A 20,238-nucleotide genomic window follows, 5' to 3' on the forward strand; every position below is an offset into this window, starting at 1 on the left:
TGAGTCTCAGAATCCATGGTGGGGGTCCTGGTGGCCTCCTGGAGGTGGCGGTACAGGGAGGGCTGAAGTCCGAATGTCTATCCTCATAGAAGCCGCCCCATGGTGATCCGTCTACACACTGGGGAAGAATGTCTTAGGTGTGGGGAGGCCGTACTATGCTTCATTGCTAAGATAAGGTGTGAGAGCTTCTGTCTGCTAAGTTCTCCGAGCAGAGATTTAACTTGGCTTTCTTCCTCATTTGAAATTGCAGTGCAGGTACAACCTGGAACTGGAGTCTCTGACCCCAGACTGTTGGGGCTATCATCTTTGGTTTTAGTTCCATAGGAGAAAATAGTGGCAGAGGACGAGTGTCAGCCCTTCTGGCTCTGCCAGGTCACCCCTTCCTTCCCTGGAGGAGACAAACTCGGAACTTACGGATTCTGTATGCTGCTGGGCTCTCTTCATCCTTACTGGAATGCAGCTACACCTCCCCTTCAGACGTATCCCCGGAGACAGTGGGAATGTCCCTAGCCCCTCCAGGCCCCAGCAGCTTCCTAGGGGACAGAGGCAGGTTGGTAGGGAGGAGCATGGGGTCAGGATCTAGAGAGAGGGTGAGGAAGAGGAGCAGGGGAGGAAGCCTCCATGTGGCACCTGCCCTGGAGAGCTGCAGGCTCAGCCTTGCAGAAGCCCACGTCTTAGGATCCCATGGAGCAGCCACTATAGGACAGACTAGATACCTCCTGAGCAGGAGCCTCCGACAGACTTCTGCCTGCCCGGGGCCCCTTGGCAACTGATCCCGTGATACCCCTGCTATCTTCTATAGCCAGAGGCCTTGGTGAGTCCCTGAGGCTTTAGTCTTCCCTGTTTTGTGCATCCACCTTCAGAATTGTTACCTGCACACCCAAGTGCCCTGCAGCCCTAGCCTGGGTGGGAGGTTGGTCCTGCTCCTCCCGGGGCTGGGCTGCTCCCTTGTAAACTGAGCCCCTGGGTCCTCCCTGCCAGGTGCTGGGTCCACACTGTCAACTCTTCACCTCCTTCCCCCTCAGATGTCCTGGGAGGTCACTCAGCCCAAGCTACAAATCAGCTTGTGTCCTGCTGCGGTCCCTTCTAGCATCTCACTGGCCGCAGCCAAGAGGTTGGACCTCATGTTTAAATCTTTCTTGCCAGGCTCCAAGAAACAGCTCATATCTGCAGCAGGTCATGCTGCCAGCAGTGGCTGTCTTCTTACCGAGTGGGTTTGCCAGGACTTCAGCTCCCCCGTTCCCTCTGCTGGTCTGCCCTGGGCTTGCTCGCTCTTGCTCTCTCTCTCTCTTCTCCCCATTACACATTCTTTGCTATCCCTTACAACCCTGCCAATCCCCTCCCCCAAAACAGCCTCCTCTTGGCGTTTGGTGGCTGATTCCTCTTGGCCCTGTTTGGCATTTCAGGCTGGATGCTGAGCCCCTGACCTGCAGCCGTCCCCTCCATTCTGCCACCCCCACCCCTGTGCCACCGCCCAGCCAGCCAGGGAGCAGCCACTTACCCCTCCTCTGTCTGGTCAGGTGCCTTCCACAGCATCCCTTCATCTCCGTTCAGATTATGCGTTGCTTTTAATATTTTATGAGGCTGAACTGCCTTCCACTGATTACCCCCAGCTCCAGGGAAAAGCAATGGAGTTCTCACAAGGAGTCCATCCCTTTAAGTGCTCTCAGCATCTCTGCAGCCCTTGTGGCTGCTGCTCTCTGCCTCACTGCCCTCCTCGCCCTGCTCACCTCTCCTTCTCCTCCCCGCCACCTCTGAGATGACTTCCTGGGATGCATTTGCAATTGCAAGTCGATTAGGGATTGATCTTCGTTTTGTCCTGGAGAGAGAATCAGCAGAATGGGGCTGGACCATCCCTGCGCAGGCCCTGCAGAGCAGCTGGCTGCTCCCAGCAGGCTTCAAGGTGATGACCATGCCAGAGGCTCCCCACCCACTGCCCTTACAGGGAGGCCCTCACCCCTTGCCCCTGCACAGACGGCTCTAAGAGCTTTCTGGGAGCTCCCATATTTGGGGGAAAAGGAGAAAGCACATTGCCTGAGCACTTACTATGTGTTAGGCACTAAGCTATCATGCCATTCACACATGAGTTCTCCTGTATCCCCCCCAACCCCCATAGCTGTAAAATGCACCTGTGGTTGTCTCCATTTGAGTGAACTTTAGACAAGTTAAACCTCTTGCCTGTAAATCACATAGCAGAGCCTGGATGCAAACACAGCTCTGCAGATCCCCAAACCCATTTGACTTTGAACTTCATGGGACTTTCCCCATCCATCTCTAGGACCTGGGTATCCCCAAGGGCCCCACACTGTCCTATTGGATTAGCTGCTGATTAAGTCCAGTAGGCTGGACCAGTGATACAGGCAGGACCTTGGTCAGAAATGCTGAAATGTCTGATCCAACCAGCCAGGCTGTCCTGCCCCCTCCGAACACCCACCACCCCCAAGCCTTGGCCTTCATCTTGCCGCTTGGAAACCTCTTCCTTTGAAGGTGCTTTTGTTCTTCACTTTAGACAGATTGTGCGGGGTGCAAAATAGAATCAGGAAAAATGATCCCACCCGAGACACATGGGGTCCACTTTACTCTTTGGAGTCCTCTGTCATAGCTCACCAGGCTCTCTCCAACTCTGCACTTTTCCATCTCTGCTGGGTCACTCGCCCCGTGATTGCAGGACTCATGCAATCAAAATTCAAGAACTGCCTCCCGAGTTCTGCTAAGCCTCTACCCTCTTCCCACCCCAATCTCAGAGGAGCTCGGCTGTCTGGCAGTCTGTTCCCAGAAACTTAGAAAGGGCGAGGTGGGTAGCAGAATCCTCCTGAGACATTCTCCGCATCTCCCCAGATTCCTGGCATCAGAACCTCAGGGCCAGGCCAGGCAAAGGAAACTTCTGTAACTATTTCTGAACCATCCATTCTAGAAGCCAACTGACTCACCAATCAGGAAGCTCTTTCTGCGGTCTGTCCTGAGTCTCACTTGCTTGAACAGCAGTGCAAACCCATGCTCAGCTTCCCCTCTCCCAGCTCTGGATACCAGCGGATGAAGCAATTGGAATAAAATCAAAGTGGATGGCAGCTTATTGTGCTGTAATGCGCCTGTTACCTATCCAGTAGCTTACGCTGCCAATACAGCCAGGATCGCAGCCTGTTCATCGCTCTTCCTGGGAGAGGAGAGGCAGCAGGCAGGGCTGTGCCTCCTGGAATTGCCAGTAATAGACGCAGAAGGAAGCTGACACTGTCCTCATGACAGCAAAGTGGATTTGTATTTACCCAGCCCCCAGCTCCCTTCAGAGGCTCTCTAGACCGTTTCAGGGTCTGGGGTGCTTCCTCCCCTGGATGCATGTCTGCGGGGACACCCACCCCTGTCCCCTCCTCCCCTGGGCGTTCACCCAGGAAGTCTGCTGGGAGCTGCTTTATGCACCTGTGAGCTGGGCTGAGGGGCGTCCTCTCATTCCCCAAGGTACTGTTCTTCTCTCGTTCTGCCCTCTCTGGTCTCATTTATTAACTACACGTAAACTATCCTAGGGATTATGCCCACTGGGGCCAGTTGTCTCTCTGTCTGGCAGCCAGCAGTCCCTCTGAGGATGAAGACCTACTGCTAACCTTGCTGTGTCCCAATCGCCAGCCCCTAGTCCACGGTACATTGTCACAGGGCCTGACCAAGGGGTCGCCCATCCTGGTCCTTCCTGGCTCACGATTGTTAGGGATGCAATGGTGTCTTCCTCCCTTGGAGCATGAGGTCCCTACACGCTCTGTCTCCCACTGGTGTGTGGCACAGAGGTGGCATGAACACACCTGCCCCCTGCTGCCCGGGCTCAGTCTCAGCTCTTTCTTTCTTGCTCATTCTGGATCCTTCTCGCTGCCCGTCGTTGCTCCTCCTGCCAGGTCCCTCATTTCAAAGTGGCCCCCGAAGAGTTCGTCAAGTTCCAGCTCCAGAGATTCACAACCTTGAACCTCCACCCCAGCAACACCGACATCAGTGTGGCTGTCGCTGGGATCCTGAACTTCTTCAACTGCACCACCGCCTGCCTCATCTGTGCCAAAGCAGAATGTAAGTCTCCCCAGGCTGGCTCCACCTTGGCCTTGTGGCTCCATGTGCCCATGGCTGGGGCCACTTAGGGAAGAGGGGGCTCCCGCAGATTGCAGGGCTGATAACCAGCGGGTTTGGCCACTGCTGTGTATCCTTGGATGCGTGTGTGTGTGTGTGTGTGTGAGAGAGAGAGAGAGAGAGAGAGACAGACAGACAGACAGAGAGATCTAGGAGTGCCCTTTGCCAGGACTCCCTGGCATGGGAAGAACAGACAGGAGCTGGGTTGCAGGGAGACTGGCCAGCTGCCAAGCTGTTTTGCATCTGCAAACTCAATCCCCACATTTTCAGCCTCATTGTTAAGGAGCTACAGAGAGAGAGGGAAAATATGAAATTGAATGCATTTGTACTTGATGAGTTGAAGAGCTTCTTTCCCCCGAAGAGCAGGTTTTGCTGATAGAACAAGGTCCAAGGTCAATTCCTGATAAACCATTTTTATTTTTTTTTCGCAAATGCAGGTTTTAGAAATGTGTCTTCTCTGGCTCCCAGACAATTTGTGACATAAATGTAGTGTTTATGAGATTTAGCTAATTTCAGCCAGCACTTTCCAGCATCTGTGTGCTCCCGGTGGCAGCTGCACACCCACATGCGGTCAGGCAGGTGCCGGCCACTGGCGCACACAGAGGGTGAGTGCCTGCGCCCCAGGCATCTGTGTCCTGCACAGCTCCCCTGTGCAGGCCTCGGCCTGAGATCCCACCTTCCACCAGGGCTCCCCTGCAGAACCACCCTGTGTCCTGCAGTCCTTCCTCCATCCAGGAGTCCCCACAGCATCCAAAAGCAAAAGCCACCCCATGTCACAGTCAGACCCACCCACTCCACCCGGCCTTTGCACCCGACTACCTCCACCCGTGCACTCCCTCATATGTCCCACACATGTCTGTTGAGCAAAATGACAGAGAATAGTCCTACAGGGATGCTTCACATGTACCACAGGTGCTTGTTACCACTACCCAGGGGATGTTGTGGGGATGGGGATCCCCGGTTCACAGTGGAGGAAGGTGAGACTCGGGGAGGTGCAGTGACTTGCTGGGGGTCCCACAACATCAGCCGTGAGGCCCAACCTCAAATGCAGGTCTTCTCACTACAGGGCCAGAGCTCCTTTCAAAGCCTTATGGCGAGGACAGAGAAGAAATGTCCCCAGTCACCAATTTGAGAAGGCACAGAGTTTGTACTATGTGTCCAGTGTGCCAGGAGCCCCAAACCACAGAGCTGCTAGAGCTGGGCAGGGCTGCGAGTGGATCTTAGAGATGAGAAAGATTTAAGTTAAGGAACATAGAGACGGGGCCTACCAGATGCAGAGGAGAGTGGGAAACAGGAGTCCTGACACCGTGTCGACCAAGGGGTTGGTTGGAGCTGGGCGTCGATAATGGTTGAAGATGGGAAGAGGGGCTGGGGAGGCGGCGGGTGCACCTGAGTGGCAGGGGAAGGGGCATGGACTTGGTCCTGCATCCACCCAGGGCTCTTTAGCTCTGTTCCCTGGCGAATGTCCTCAGAGCAAAGTGAGTTCTAAGCATGGGTGTGCCCTTGGCGGGATTCTACTGGTTTGGGGTACAGAGAAATGGCATGGGTGTTGAAGAACTAAAATGAGATCTAAGGCGCCGGGGACCCTCAGCCTTGGAGAAAGCTGGCTCCGAGCGTTCTTCAGCAGGAAGGCCCTGAGAGGGACCAGAGGGTGGGTCTTTGTGAGAGCGCACTGGTCCCTGACAGCCAATCAGCAGGTGTTTGGTGAGCCTCTCCTGCCTGCTCGGCTCTGTGTCAGGCTCCGTGTGAGATGGGAGGGAGGAACACACAGGCTGTGTTCTCAAAGACGAAGCAGCAGGGTGTATGCACACAATGCAGTTAGGATGGTAAACGGACAAGTCTGCCCTCTCAGGGCCATGCTGCACTGGGGTCCTCAGGCAGGGCTGCACGGAGGGTCTGTCCCCCTCCTTTACAGAGGGAGAAACTGAGGCCGGTGATCAGTGAACAGCAGAGCTGGGTTCTGAACCTGGGTTCTCCAGCTCATAGTCCCGTGGACTCTCCCCTGACACTGCTGCTTCTCAGACCAGGTTCCCTGGAGCTCTGTTGACCAACGCAGCAGGTGCGAAGCCCCTGCTGATGTTGAAATCGGAATTCTTGGACTGGAAATACCTCTTCCAGTGCAGTTCCGTCTCGCCAGCTGCAGTTCAAGTGCCCCGTAGCCGCGGGTGGCTGGAGGCCGTCCCTGTGAGTGGCACATTCCATCTCTGCAGAAAGTTCTCCGGGACGGTGCTGCTCTGGCGCTGACCGCATGTGGACAGAGCTCCACGCACGAGGCGTGTTTGGATGCCCTTTGTTCTGTTTCCCCATGGACGCTCTCAGTACACATTCGCATGGACTGGACAAATATTTACCCGATTGTCTTCCAAATAGGTTTGAGGAGGGGCCCCCAGATGGTGCCAGCGGTCAACAGGGGGCTCGTATTTTATGGAACGTGGTGGGAAACACCGCTTTCTACCAGGCAGCTGGCTTCCTGTGGTATCTTCACGCCACTGAATGGTGTGACAGGACCAGGGACTGTCCCCTGGAACTGACTGCCACAAATCCACTCAGGCAGGACTAAGCTGGCCCACCCCACATACACGGGGGCGTGTCAAGAGGAGGAGGACAAGCCATGAATATCTCCAATCAGAGATGGTCCTGCAGTATCTCACCAACCTGACAAGAAAGTTCTTTCTTGTGTCTAACCACCATCCCTCTTGCTTTTTGGCTGCGCCCTGTTTCTTCTGCCTCCACTCTTACTAGGCTTTGAGAAATAAGTTGCTGCAGCATTTGTTAGGCACCTACTGTGCGCCAAGCACTGTGCTAGATTTGTTGCCTCCCTGTCCAGGGCTCTTTCCATTAGAAGCCTGACATTCTTTGACATTCAAACTGTTCCTTGCAGATGGCAAAGCACTGCCACTTACGTTTTCCCATTTTGCCTTCCTCCTCCCCAATCATTCGAGAGCTGAGAAAGCCATCTTGGAGCTGTTCAGGGACTTCAGGGCATACAGCTGGTCCTTGGCAAAGCCAGGTTCTCTGACTTTCAAGCTAGGGCTTCCCCCTGCCGGCCTCTCCCACGTCCTGAGCTGCACACACCCAGCTGCGAGCCGCAGAGCGGGCTGTGCTTGTCGGGGACGTGTGCTTTGAAGGGCAGTGCCGCTCTGCAGCAGGGTCCCCGTGTTCCCTTGAGCAGGGGAGCAGGGTGACTGAGCACAGACCCCATCCTGGAGGAGAGGAGGTTGTCCAGGCACAGGAGATGCCAGGCCACACAGCCCCCCAGGCACTCACAGCCACACCATGTCCTTTCTGCAGGACGCCTCTGTCCAGGGTGCTGAAGGACCTTGGCCCCACCCACCAGGGCTGGGAGCAGGAAGGTGGGGCAGAGCAGGGGAGGTTCAGGGACAGAGGGGATTGCAATCTAATCAAAGGGTCAGAGCGGAGTGCTGGATGGCAGCACCACTCAGCACCCCGAAGGAAACCCTCTTCCGTATCCCCCCCGCCCCAGCCCCCGTTAGTGCGGGCCCCAGAGACGCAGCACGCACCGTTAGCAGCAGGGGTCTAATTCTGTTTTCCAGGCATCAAGATGAGGCGTGACGGAAAGCATTCCACAGGGAATCCCGCCACTTATCCTCCTGCTCCCCAAAGTAGATTTTTAATAAGCAGGTTTTGGACCAAGCAGAGATACGGTGTGGATTACATTATTTTTCTTTAACAGGGAGAAAGCCAGAACGTCCACAAGTGGCCCCTGTGTGACATCCCTGGGGAGCCCGAGGAAGTCGGCTCTTTGGAGGCTTCCAAGGCCTGTTGTTCAGATCCCCCTCCCTGCCCCAGAGCTGGCTGCTGACCCCTCAGTGTGGTCCCAGCACAGCAGGTGTGATGTGGCAGGCAGCTCCCTGCTAGCTCTCTTGCTTCTCTCTCTCTCTCAAATGCTTGCTTTGGTGTTTTTTTCTAAGTAATTTAATAACCTTTTTAGGCTGCAAGCCCTGGTCCATCTACCCTTTCTTTGCCATATGTGTGATCTTGGGAAAGAGATTCCTCCCCCCCACCCCTCCCCCCCAGCCTCTGTCTATGAAACGGAAATGACAATGCTTCCCATTCAGGATGGCTGGGGGCATCAAACAGGACGACATATACAGATGAGACCATGGTGACCACGGCCAGGAAAGGCTGGGCACACCAGGGGTTTCCCTTCCTCCCTTTCCTGGGGCCCCACCTGAGCGTGGCCAGCCGGGACCTGGAGCAAGAGTGAGTAGCGGTCTGGCTCCGCCCTCCCGTGTCCACTAACCATGGCTCCCGTTGTTGAAGAGGTGTGGGCTTTGACCAGCACCTCCCGGCTCCCAGTGAGGAAATGCTGCCTGGAAGCAAGGCAGGATGGTGGGGTAAGAAGAGCCCCGTCTTTGGAGCCACACCGCCCTGCCTGCCCCCCTGCTCAGGAGCTGTGTGCCACTGGGTCTACATTCCGTCCTGTGTGATATGAGGATTGTAGTGTCTGTGGGGGTAACTGGTGAGTGAGCCACTGGGCTCAGAACACGATACACCATGAGTCACTGTGATTTCACCCTGTGACCCTGGGGGATGGGGATGTAGGGGGTGATACCCAGGACCCCAGGCAAGAGGTGGGGCAGAGTGGACCATCTTTCTGCAGCTCCAGGAGGCTCGCAGGGAAGTGTTTTGCTCTTCGTGATACAAAATTAATGATGCATCTGCATTGTTGGGTGCTTACCATGTGCTCATGTGATAAGGTGGTTCTCACATTATCACACTGAAATTTTAAATTCTCTGATTTAAACCACATAGCTCATGTAGTAAGGTCTCTGTTAACATTCTCATAGGCATGAGGAAAAGAGAGATGGAGTGCCTTTCCGAGGTCATGTGGCCCTTGCTAGCTTCTCTCCCTTCCTTCTAACCCTGTGGAAGGGACCAAAGTGAGGGACCATCTTCCCCAGTTGTGGGGGGCGGTGCTGAGACCCTCACATGCCAACCTGAGTGGTGAAACCAGGGGCCAGGACTTGGAGTCAGGACACTCGGCTGTGGATGCTGGCCTCAGCTCTGTGGTGTCACTTACAGGATCTTCCCCACCTGCCTCCATTGGCCGTCTGTTTCCCCAGAACTAAATCACAGTGCCTGGCCCCCAGGAACCTCTGAACACTGAACCCACTGCATGTGAAGGAGCCTAGGAAACCATGACGTTGCACTCAGGGCAGGAGTGCATGCTGGGCCCCAGTAGCCACGGCCAAGGCTGGAAGCACAGGCCCTGGAATGGAGAGACTGGTGGGAGCGTGGAGGCTGGGTTCTCTCCTCCTCCACCCTTGCTGTAGTAGAAGGGGCAGCCTCTTGGGCCTGCTCCTCAGTGCTCTCTCCTCCTCCTGCTGCCGGGGCCAAGGTCAGGTGTGGGGTGGGACAAAGATGAGGGTCAGAAGTAAGTCCCTCCGACACTTGAACTTGCCCTGTGTCTCTCCCCCACCTGATGACACCTTGGAGCCTCATCCCATCTCTCTGATCAGCATCAGCTCCATAGAAGAGATCTGATGACGTGGCATCCTGAGACATGGGTGCTGGCCAGGGGAAGGGGAGTGCAGAATTAGCAGGTTCAGGGCCCCGTGCAGTGTGTGGAACTTGTGTTATCTCATGAAGTCCTCTCCATGTACACCTGTGCCTCCCAAAAGACTTAAAGCGCTGCTGGGAATCTGAGCATTTTGCAGGGCCAAAGCATTATGCCAAGGGCATCCGCTGGTCAAGAGGGAGGGAGGCCTGCTGAGACAGGTGTTTTCTTGGCTGTTTTGAAACCAGGGTCCTCTGTGTGCCCTGCAGACCCATCGCTTAGGTGTCTGTGCCCTTGTTCTGCACCTCTGTCCAACCCTGGCTGTGCCTTTTGCCACCTTGCAGGACTCCCCTGCCCCTGCAGCCGCCAGCCTCCCTCCTTCCTCCCAAAACAGCCGGCCTGCTGAGTCTCTCATCGATCCAGCCCGCTGCATCCTGAGCGAGACTAATAGGCTCCCCAGGTCCCTTGCAGCCCCAGACTTGGCAGGCAGACCTGCTGCTGGGCCTGTGTCCCACAGGAGACGAGGCTGGGGTGGTGCCAGGGAAGAGAGCAGCTTTTAACCCCTGTGGTGGCAACTGCCTTGGGTAAACCCCTCAAGCCCATTAGGCAGAGGTGAGGAGAACAGGAAAAGGCCAGACGACACTGACAATCTAATACTCTGCATGCGACGAAACCACGCTTTTCTCCTCTGCAAATTGCTTCCACTGCCTAGAATTGCAAAAGTTATCTTCTTCTGATTCATAGAATCAGGGAGTCTCTGGGCTGGAAAGACACACGGCTCTTCTAGTTCAGCTTTCCATCTGCTGGTTGAATTCCTTCTGTAACAATGGTCAAGAGGAGCTTTGTTCTTTCCTTGACTGCCTCCAGCAACAGCGAGCTCACCACCTCCTGAACAGCCCACTGCCTCTTTGGACAGCTCAAAGAGAAGGTTCTTCAAGTATTCAGCTGCAGGCTGTCTCCCCATGGTTCCTCCCACTTGCTGCTCCCGGGGTGAGTCCTCGTGACTGCCCTTCCCCTGCTCCCTCGAGCCAGGCTCCTCCGGTGCCATGGTGACAGTCCTGCTGGCCCCACTGCTCCTCTGGCACATGCAGATGCTAAGTCTCTCTTCCCTCACAGGCTCTAGCCAAGTCCAGTCCATGGGCACCATGCAGTGGGAATGTGCAGAGAAGTTTAGAACGGGATCCTTCCTTAACACTGCGAAATACTTCATGCATGTGTTTCAACTATGTATAGGGCACTTCAAAAAGTTCATCAAAAATGGAATTAAAAGACAAGTTCGGGTGCAAAAACTTTTGAAATCAATGAATGCAAGGGGTCCTTAAAAGGTTCATGGAAGTGCAAATCATGAAAAAGCTAGGCAAGGATTTCAAAATATTTTCACGCCAAAATAAGTTTACTTTTGATTCCATTTTCTATGAACGTTTTGAATTCCCTTCATGTATGGGTACTCACACACACACACACACAGGTATACATATACATACATCCATGTGATTACAAATGGTCCCTGAGTTGAGGTGGGGATTACAGTTTCTCCCCGACATGAGGGTGTGCAGAAGCTGTACACATTCAGTAGAGAGTACATTGAGTGCATTTTTGACTTTATGATATTTTCAACTTACAGTGCGTTTATGGGGATGTGATGTCATTATAAATCGAGGAGCATCTGTGTGTGATCAGATATCTTGTAGGGTTTACAACCAGGGCTTTCTTTATGGGGTTGGATAACAAATCCCTGAAGAGTTGGGCGACTTGAGAAGTGCAGAGGGCAGGGGAGTAGAGAGGTGGCTTCTGGGAGGGGATTCAGTGAAAGACCCTCAAGGACAAATAGGCCACAAGGTTTGTCAAGCCCCTGGTAGATGACCGACACCAGCAACATACTTGACATCCTCTTAAGAACTCCTGATTTCACAGACAGGGATACAAAAGCACAGATAGGGGTGGGCGCTGGGTACCGAGGAAGCCGTGCAGGTGGCGGCGTTCACATCCTGCCTTTGTGCTCTTGTGCGCCAGGTGTCAGCCAGGTTAGGAAGAGGAAGGACCCACCGATAGATGAGATGCTGAGGTCCTGTGGGACTGGCTGCCCTTGTCCCCTGCCCTAGCCTGTCCCCATCCTGCCTCTTAGCACGCACAAAGTTTTGGTGAAATTTGGAAGCCATTCTGCTCCTTGTTTACAGAGCAGCCGAGCACTGGGAACTGGGGACTGATGGGAACAGGGTGGCCAGTTTATCTGATACCCAGGGGCTTTCCTTCCCTGGGAGCCCAGCGCACCTGCCAGGTTTGAAGGGATAAGCTATCCCTGGGCCGCCTTTGTCAGGCATCGCCATGCTGTGCATAATTCTGCCGTCTTCCTCTGAGCTTCCTGTCTCATCCCACTGAATTTCATTGCCCATCTGAAGAATCCCATGGGATTCAGCCTCTTCCCCAGCCAGGCTTCAAAGCTTCCCTGAGCTCTGCACCAGGACCCGTGGGGTTCTCCTCCACCTCCCCTCCCTTGTTTTCCACTCCAGCTGCAGTGCTGCTGCACCCACAGCCTTCCTGGAAAACGGCTTAGACTCTGGGAGTGCCAGCTCCATGGCCTGCCCCATCCACCCTGTTAGGGCTTCTGGGGCCAGGCGCTCATGCCTTTGTCCAGGCAGGGATCTGTTCTTTGCAGCATCTTTGAGGAAGGTACAGAGAAGACACCCTCCATTTTACAGACAGAACAAAAGTCAGGCCGTCCCGTGGAAAACCAGACTAATCCAGGCCACCAGAAGTGAGCTGAACTTTGTTCTAGAGACAAAGCTGCGAGTCCTATGTCCCACCCATCTCTGCCTGGCACCCAGCATGCACTGGTGAGAGTTGGTAGAGCAGACATGAGCTTTCCTTATTTCCCATGCTGCATGGGAGACGCTGCCTCCCCATGCCTGCCCTTTGGGGCTTAGTACATACAAGAGCAGAGACAAGAGGGGACAGTACGTCCCAGTTCCCAGCATGCCTTCTCATCTCTGAGACCTATTTCAGAGATGAAGAGTGGAGCCCCGACGAGGCTGACCCAGAGCCGGAATGCAGATCTTGTGGATCAGGGCGGGCAGGAAGTGCCCCCGCACGGCCAGGGCCAGGGATGCTGGGGGCACAGATGCAGGTGGATCTTTCGCAGCCTCTGTCAAGGCCGACTCCAAGTTGTAGGTTCCCTGGTTGCACTGTAAACAGTAGGCCCTCTGGGGGCTTCTCCCCTCTCTGCCACAGTCTCCAGCTCCTTCCCAGAGCGCCTCTCTTCATCATGCTGGGCTTTGACCCAACTCTGTTCTCCTTGCACACCTAGTGTAGGCTTTGGGTCCTTGCTGGGTCTCCCCAAGCACTGTGGCTGCTGCCTCCTGCTGGTTTTGTCCCATGAGGCAGCCTGGGTCCAAGGGTTAGAGGGAGATCAGAAACCAGGGATTTTGATCCAGCCAGGAGGTGGGGGCAGCGCTTTTCAGTGCCCAGGGGTCAGGAGGGTGGGTGATCTGTGCAGGGGGGAGTCCTCCTGGGTTGTATTTGAGTTATGCCCATGCAGAAACCAGGAGCGTGGAGGCCTTGAGCTGGTTGGAAATCCAGCCCCTTCCCACCTTATCCCGATGTTTGGAAAGAGTTGCTCATTCTCCTTGCCTCTTGTTCTCTGTATGCTAGGGATTACAATACTTTACGGGGTTGTTGTGAAGACGTCAATGAGATAAGCCTTGTAAAATGTTTGAGCACATTAGCCAGAACACGGTAAGAGTTCCGAACGTGTTCCTCTCGCTGCTGCTTCTGGGAGCAAACGGCTGCGGGTCTCTCCCCTGGAATGGAGTCTGCTGCTTTCCCAGGAGAGGGACCCTCCTGCCACACAAGTCCCCTCCTTCTCCCCTAGTCGTGCAGAATTCCAAGGCTCTCCTCCTGCCAGGGCCCCTCAGGGGCAGACAGGAAGGGAGGGGAGGGGCCTCCGTGCTCCTGCTCCTGAGCTGTCCCATTTTCCCGTTTTGTTTTGGGCCCGGATCTTTCCTGCTGGAGAGCAGTTCACAGCCTTTTCTCTGTGATGATCATAATCCCTTATCTGAGTGCGAAGCGCTGTGCTAGACCTGCTTTCTGGGCCTCGGGATCTTGAGGTGGTCGCTGCCCCACCTCCAGGAGGAAAGCAGAGGGAAGGCAGAGCTCCGGGGAGCCGGGGTGCGGCTGTTCTGGCCCGAGCCTCACGCCTGGGCACTGCCTGTGCTGCCTCCCGGGATCCTCGCCACGCCCCTGCAGCAGGGGCAGTACAGGCCAAGACCACTGGCCACAAGGAAAGGTCCTGCAATCCAGGAAGGAGCTCCAGGCCTGGTGGCCTCTGTGCCTGGGTGTGTCACCCCCCAGGGAATGGCACTTCCCTTGGCACCTGACCCAGCCCAGGAGACACAATGCTCTTCAGAGGCAGTGTGTGTATGTGTGTGCATACGCATGCTTGTGTGTGTGTGTGTGTGTGTAGGGGGGTGACAGGAGTTTCGGGGCGTTCCTTTCCTTTTCCGTGGGATCACTGGCTCAGAGACGCAGAGGAACCTGTTCTGGTTGTGCTGCAGCTTGCAGCCCTAGTCGCTGGGCCAGCCCCACCGCCAGCTTCCGGCCCAAAGCTCAGAAGGCCCTGTTTTGTTTTTTTCCCCAAGTGTCCCTGGAGGCAGCTCTGTGGACCCTCAGGGCTTCCTCCTCTCTCCCCTCCAGGCCTTTTAAACCTAGAGAAGCTGCTACGGCAATTCCTTATCTCCAAGGACACACTGTCGGTCCGGATGCTGGATGACACCCGGGACCCCACCCCACTCCTCAAGGAGATCCGGGACGACAAGACGGCCACCATCATCATCCACGCCAACGCCTCCATGTCCCACACCATCCTCCTGAAGGTGGGGGCCGGGCCAGGGCGGGCGCTGCCGGGAGCATCCTTCCTCCTCTCCCTCCCTCCTTGTCCTGCGCACTGTCCTCCTCTGCCTGGGCTGCTGGGACACTGGGCTGGACCTGAACCCTCACCTCTCCCTGTGTGTCCATCTCCATGAACCGTGCCTGACAGCTGAGAGGAGCAAGCAGCAGGGCGGTGCTCATTGTAAAGATGTTTGGCACTTGGTGCAGCAGGGTAGGCCAGGCCAGGCTCCAGGGGAGAGTCCAGGGTTCGGGGTAGGGCTGCTGCAGGGGCTGTTTGCCAAGTGGTCCCCATTTCTGACAAGCAGAGCAGTCACGGGGGTGCACTGCTGACTCTCAGCCCTGTCTTCCCTCCTGACACTGAGAGCAGCAGCTGACCAAATGTTCCCCTGGGGAATTTGCCAGCGTGGTCCTCCCTGGGATGGCGTGAGGTAGGTACAATATCTCCATCCTACAGACGAAGGCATGGAGCCTCCGGGAGATGAACCGGCTTGTCCAAGGCCCGGCCTTGGAATCCGAGTGCACACAAACATACGGAAACTCTGGGAGTGAGGCTGAGCCAAGAGAGAAAGGTCAGGTGCCTGGGAGCCCCCGCTGGACAAACAGCCATGGACAGACAGCTGGGCAGCCTTGGAGTCACCTGGCACCAGCCATGGGCTGGTGGCAGGGCCAGGCCTGCATCCTCAGGCAGGGAGGCCTCTGGTCCACAGCTCTGCTCCTCACAGCTCCTCCTCCTTGGCAGCTCCCTGGGCTTCTCCAGGGTGCATTGGCCTCTTCTAATGCCACTTTAATTGCTCATTTAAACACATCCTGCCACCTTCCGCTGGGGGCACAGGGCGGCTCGTTAACCTCGCCCAGCTGTGAGGAGCAAGGCAGAGGCTCGCGGGATGGGCCCTCCCTCCCTCCCCCTCTGCACCGTTCCCCAGCCCGTTTTTGTCTCAGAGTTAATATGAGATTTGAATGAGTTCTCTCGGTACCCGGGGCTGTCCCTTCCGCCTGTTGCTATAGTAACTTGCCACAGCTCCAAAGCCACATCTGTCTGTGCGTGGATGCCACACCACACACCACACACACACACACACACACAGAATTTTTCTCTTCCTTTTTCTCTTTCTTCTGTTTGGAGCTGTAATCGATGAAGTCATTAAGGATAGCAAAACTTCTAAGTCTCAGAGGCCGAGGGATACAGGCTGATTGGGTCCTCTTTAGGGAAGGTGGGGATCAGGGAGTGAGAGCCTCAGCTGGGTTGATCGATGTCCCTCCAGCCCCCTTGTGGGGTCAGTTAGCAATGCACAGCCTGTGCTGGCTGGTACTTAGGGAGAAGTCTCCCAGGCAGAGCCTTTGTGAGGGCGGCTCCTTGCTCTGGAGTATTCCGTGGTTCGTAGCGTATTCGGCGGAGTGCCTTCCTCCCCTCCTCCTCCCCATCATAGGACCAGCTCAGGCACAGGTGTTTGGCCTTGCTGTGAAGTTGCTGGTTAGGACTCCTGCATCCCACATGCAAGTGTCTGGGTTTGCTTCCTGGCTCTGGCTCCTGACTACAGCTCCCTGCTAATGCAGACGCTGGGAGGCAGCCGAGAAGGCTCCCCACTTGGGAGACCTGGATTGAGTTCCCAGATCTTGATTTCAGCCCAGGCATTTGAAGAGTAAACTGGCAGATGGGGATTATATTTTTCTCTGCCTCTCAAATAAATAAATAAAAATAAATAACATGGCCAGTTCATTGTTAAAAATTTGGAAAGCACGTAGAACAGAAAATCCATTCACAATCCCATCATCCAGCGTGAACCACTATTAAATTTTGATGTCTATCCTTTCTGCTTTTGACATGATTTTCCCAAAATTATTATTGCACTGCACAAACTTTTCTGTAAGCTGCTTTTCTTCCAACTTAATTATATGCCATGCATTTCCCCCATGTCATTAAATATTTTTTCTACAAATATTTTAATGTCGGCATCATTTCCTATCATATGGGTGTCCCGTAATTTATGTAACCATCACTTTATTGGTAGGGAAACAGGTTGTTTCCAATCTTTTGCTACAATAAATAAAGCTGGGATGCACATCTTTGTGCATCAATCTTTATGCACATTCATGAATATTTCCTTCGCATAAATTTCTAGAAGTCAAATTACTGAGTTAAAGGTGTGCATACTTCTAAGGATGGCGACATGATTTGCCTTTAAGGATGCTGGGCTGATTTGCCAGATTGCCTTTTAGTAAGGCTGTAAGAGTTTACACTCCTACCAGCTGCATCGAGGTATCTTACAGCACCCTTGCCAGCCAGTTCTGGGTCTTTTCATCAAAAATGCTTTGTGAGTGGTTTTTTTTTTTTTTTTTTTTTTTTTTTTTTTTTTTTTTTTTTTTTTTTTTGTGGCTTTTGGGTGTGACTGATGGTTTTGGAAGGAGACTACCTGTAATGATCCTTATTTCAAAGGTTCTGCTGCGTGCCCTGAGGCCGTCTTCCCTGAGCCCCAGTCCCCGTGACCTTGGAGCCAAACCCTTCAATGAGATCAATGTGCGGTAAAGCCTCAGGAGAGCCTCTCCCCTTTGTTCTCACTTCACTTCCTGGAGACCCCCACCTGCCAACCCAGCTCTTGGAGCCCTGCCTCTGTTCTCAGGCATCTTTGCACTCCATGTTCTTCCCTGCCAGGGGCACAGAGCCGGCCTTGGGGGAGGGGGTGCTCAAGTGTGGACTGGAAGTGGGGTGGGCCGAGCTCACACAGGGCTTCTGGGAGCTGCATACAGGAGCCGGCCCCAAGCCTGGCAGCACTCTGCCGCCTCTTGACTTCAGGAGGATTTGTGGAGTAATCCCCTGCTTTATTGAGCGGCTGTTCCAGCAAAGAACTCCCATGTTTACCCAGAATTCGGGTCTTAAAAATCAAGGATCTCTTTTCTTTTATCTCTAGGATAGCAGATTTCACAAAATTGGTTTTAACCATCCTGGTACCTCTTCCAGCCCGTCCCTGCAAGCTGTGGGCTCACTTGGATCCAGACAGAGGGAGGGGCAGCTGCTGTCTTCTGTTGATGATGTGTGGGAGGGAGAGTGGCCATCATGCCCCATCACGGTCATGGGAGTAAAAGGAAAGTAGCTTCACTGGGAGAAGCAGGGCCCCTCCCGAGGCCTTGAGCTCCACTGCCCACCCCCATCTTGACCCAGTCACTAAGCTCCCAGATTTTAGCTTCCCATTGCACCCATGGTGATAGACTCCCTCCCCCCTTCCCACATACATCCGGAGGGTCACAGAGCCTGCAAGAGTTCTTGGAAGAATGCTCACAAAGTGAGTGAACTCTTTGGGAGATAAACACCATCCAAGAGGAAAATACCATCATCCCAGTCTTGTTCCCCTTCCAGCCACCTCAACAGCCATGACACACACGGTCTCCCAATGGCCCAGGGCTGCAGGATGCATTATGAAAATCTAACCGACTGTCAGGAGGGATGAGGGCCCCGGAGAGCACTGGGCTCATTATTCACCTGATCTACTTGTCGGTTTCTATAGCACCAGTCAGGCTCAAAGCCGGGCACAGTGACAGGGAAGGTTGGTTAGGGGTATTTATGATGGGTACGGAGATCAGACAAAAGTGAAAGTGTTCTGAAGTCACAATTCTCAGCTGTGGAGTGAGGCTGTACCATGGTGCTTGATCAAGAGGGAGGCATGTCGCAGGCACCTTGTTCCTTACCGCTAATAACAGGGCCAACAGTAGCAAACCATCTGCCGTGCCTACATTAATGCAGGCTCAAGGATACTCTTACGAGCTTCACTTGCATTCCTGACAGGTGGAGTTCGTCTAGGCATTGCTTGCAACCTGCAGACTCTCTTTTATCTATGGCTCGCCCCTCAGAGAGTTGTGTGTATGGTTCAAGATCGCCTACAGGGGCTCTCGAGGGGCGTGGAGTTTGGTTGGAAGCACTGAAATCGGGCTGCCTGGCTTTAGCTTTGTGTTTTTATGAGACATGGGATCTTGTGCATTCCTGAACCTTTTGTTGTGTCAGTTTCCCTTACTGTAAAATGGGGTGCAGGGGTGGGGGCAGTCACAGTGTTTATCCCATCAACTAACCCAGGTGGAATGCTTTCAGCGCCAGGCACGCACTGAACAGTGGGTAAATGTTAGCCGTTGTTGTTAAGCGTTGTGGAGTTGATGACTATAGTCTGCCTTTATAATCTGCTTCATTTCCCTTAGAGTTGTTTTTGGTTTCCATAGTATCCAGGTATATCCATGGGAGTGTGTTGTGCTAGGGGACATCAGCTACTGTGTCACTGCAGGGGTAGGGAGCGGGCTGCAGCTCCAGGGACCCTCCTCCAGAGGCTGCTCTCTCTGAGCTGCATCTTCCAAGTTCAAGGTGCCAGAAGAACCAGTCAAGGTGTTCTGCTCTGCCCGGTGCAGAGGGTGGTGGGCCACACAAAGGGCAGGGGCTTGGAGCCCTCGCTGCTCGTTTCTTTTAAGTGGGTTTTGTTTTTTCTTCTCTAATTGCCTTCTCTTTTCCTCTGCAGGCAGCTGAACTAGGCATGGTGTCAGCCTATTACACATACATCTTCACTAATCTGGTAAGACATCCTCACGGCACAGCTTCTTGGCATGGAGGGTGTTTTTCGGTGGTTAGGGGCAATGGGCTGTGTTGGAATGAAGCCAAGGAGATGGGGAGTGGGGAAATAGAGGCAGAGGAGCAGAAGCTGGCCAGAGAGAAAGGGCCTCCTGGAAACGTGGGGATCCAGGAGCCTACTGGGATTCTTACCCCCACAGTCCTTAGCCTTGGGAGAATGGGAGTCTGCAGTCTCAGGCCACCATTGAACTGCCAGCAGCCATCTAGCACTGATTCCTCTGGGCTGCAGCTTTGGTGGGGGGGCTCCCGTGGCAGGTCTGGTTGCTGTCCTGTCCACTGTCTGCATCGCGAGATTCTCGTGCCAGCTCAGAAGTAGAAAAGCCAAGGCTCCAAAAGTGTGCGTGTCCAACAGCATCGTACCTGGATGCACCTCCAGTGGCCATCCTAGCCTCTTGCCTTTGTTTCACAGATGAGAAAAAAGAGCTTTGTAGAAATGTTAGCGAATCAGACTCGAGTGCTTGCTTTGTCACATACCACTGTGTGCCGTTCGACTAAGCCCTGAGTTTGGAGTCACTCTCTGTAAAATGAGAATAAGGCTGGAGCCATGGCAGTTGTGGAATGATGTAATTTAACCCAGGTGGAAACATTTTGATGTTGTAAAGAGTTGAGAAATGTGGAAGATACTTATACTACAGACATACTCAATTAGAGAGCAAAGATGACCTCAGAAAGCAGGGTGTTTTTTTTTTTTTAACAAAATGCAAAAATTTTCATTTTGAAATAATTATAGGTCCCAAAGGCAGTACAGAAGGGCCCATGTACCGTGAACCCAGTTTCCTCCAATGCAGGAATGGGGTACCCATTTTTATGCCAAGGGCCATTTGGATATTTATCACATCACTCATGGGCCATACAAAATGATCAACTTAAAAAATCAGCAGGCTATAGATTTATTGAATGTCAAGTCCTGCCTGCAATTGCTTTGGCAGGGCCAGACTGAATGATTTCCAGGGCCTTTTACTGCCTGAGGGCTGGACGTGCCCCACCCCCACTACTGGTTACATTGTACATAATTACAGTACAGTAGCAAAACCAGGATAAATGAAGTCTATCAAAGCTGTAGATTTGGGTGCTCCTGCCATCAAGATATGGAACAATTTCATCACCACAAAGATCTCTGTTGTGTCAC

The 20,238-nt window shown here is 53.9% G+C and overlaps 1 protein-coding gene across 1 annotated transcript in view; it reads left to right on the top strand.

Annotated features, from left to right (window-relative positions):
• Positions 1 to 20,238, top strand: part of GRIK4 (glutamate ionotropic receptor kainate type subunit 4) — a 436,484-nt gene that overhangs the window by 280,281 nt on the left and 135,965 nt on the right. Inside the window, exons 6-8 of the mRNA XM_062198401.1 lie at positions 3,879 to 4,044; positions 14,312 to 14,490; positions 19,000 to 19,053. Of these exons, the coding sequence (XP_062054385.1) occupies positions 3,879 to 4,044; positions 14,312 to 14,490; positions 19,000 to 19,053 (399 nt within the window). The remainder of the gene's footprint in view (positions 1 to 3,878; positions 4,045 to 14,311; positions 14,491 to 18,999; positions 19,054 to 20,238) is intronic.

Source organism: Lepus europaeus, chromosome 7 (assembly GCF_033115175.1).
Source record: "Lepus europaeus isolate LE1 chromosome 7, mLepTim1.pri, whole genome shotgun sequence".
NCBI lineage: Eukaryota > Metazoa > Chordata > Mammalia > Lagomorpha > Leporidae > Lepus > Lepus europaeus.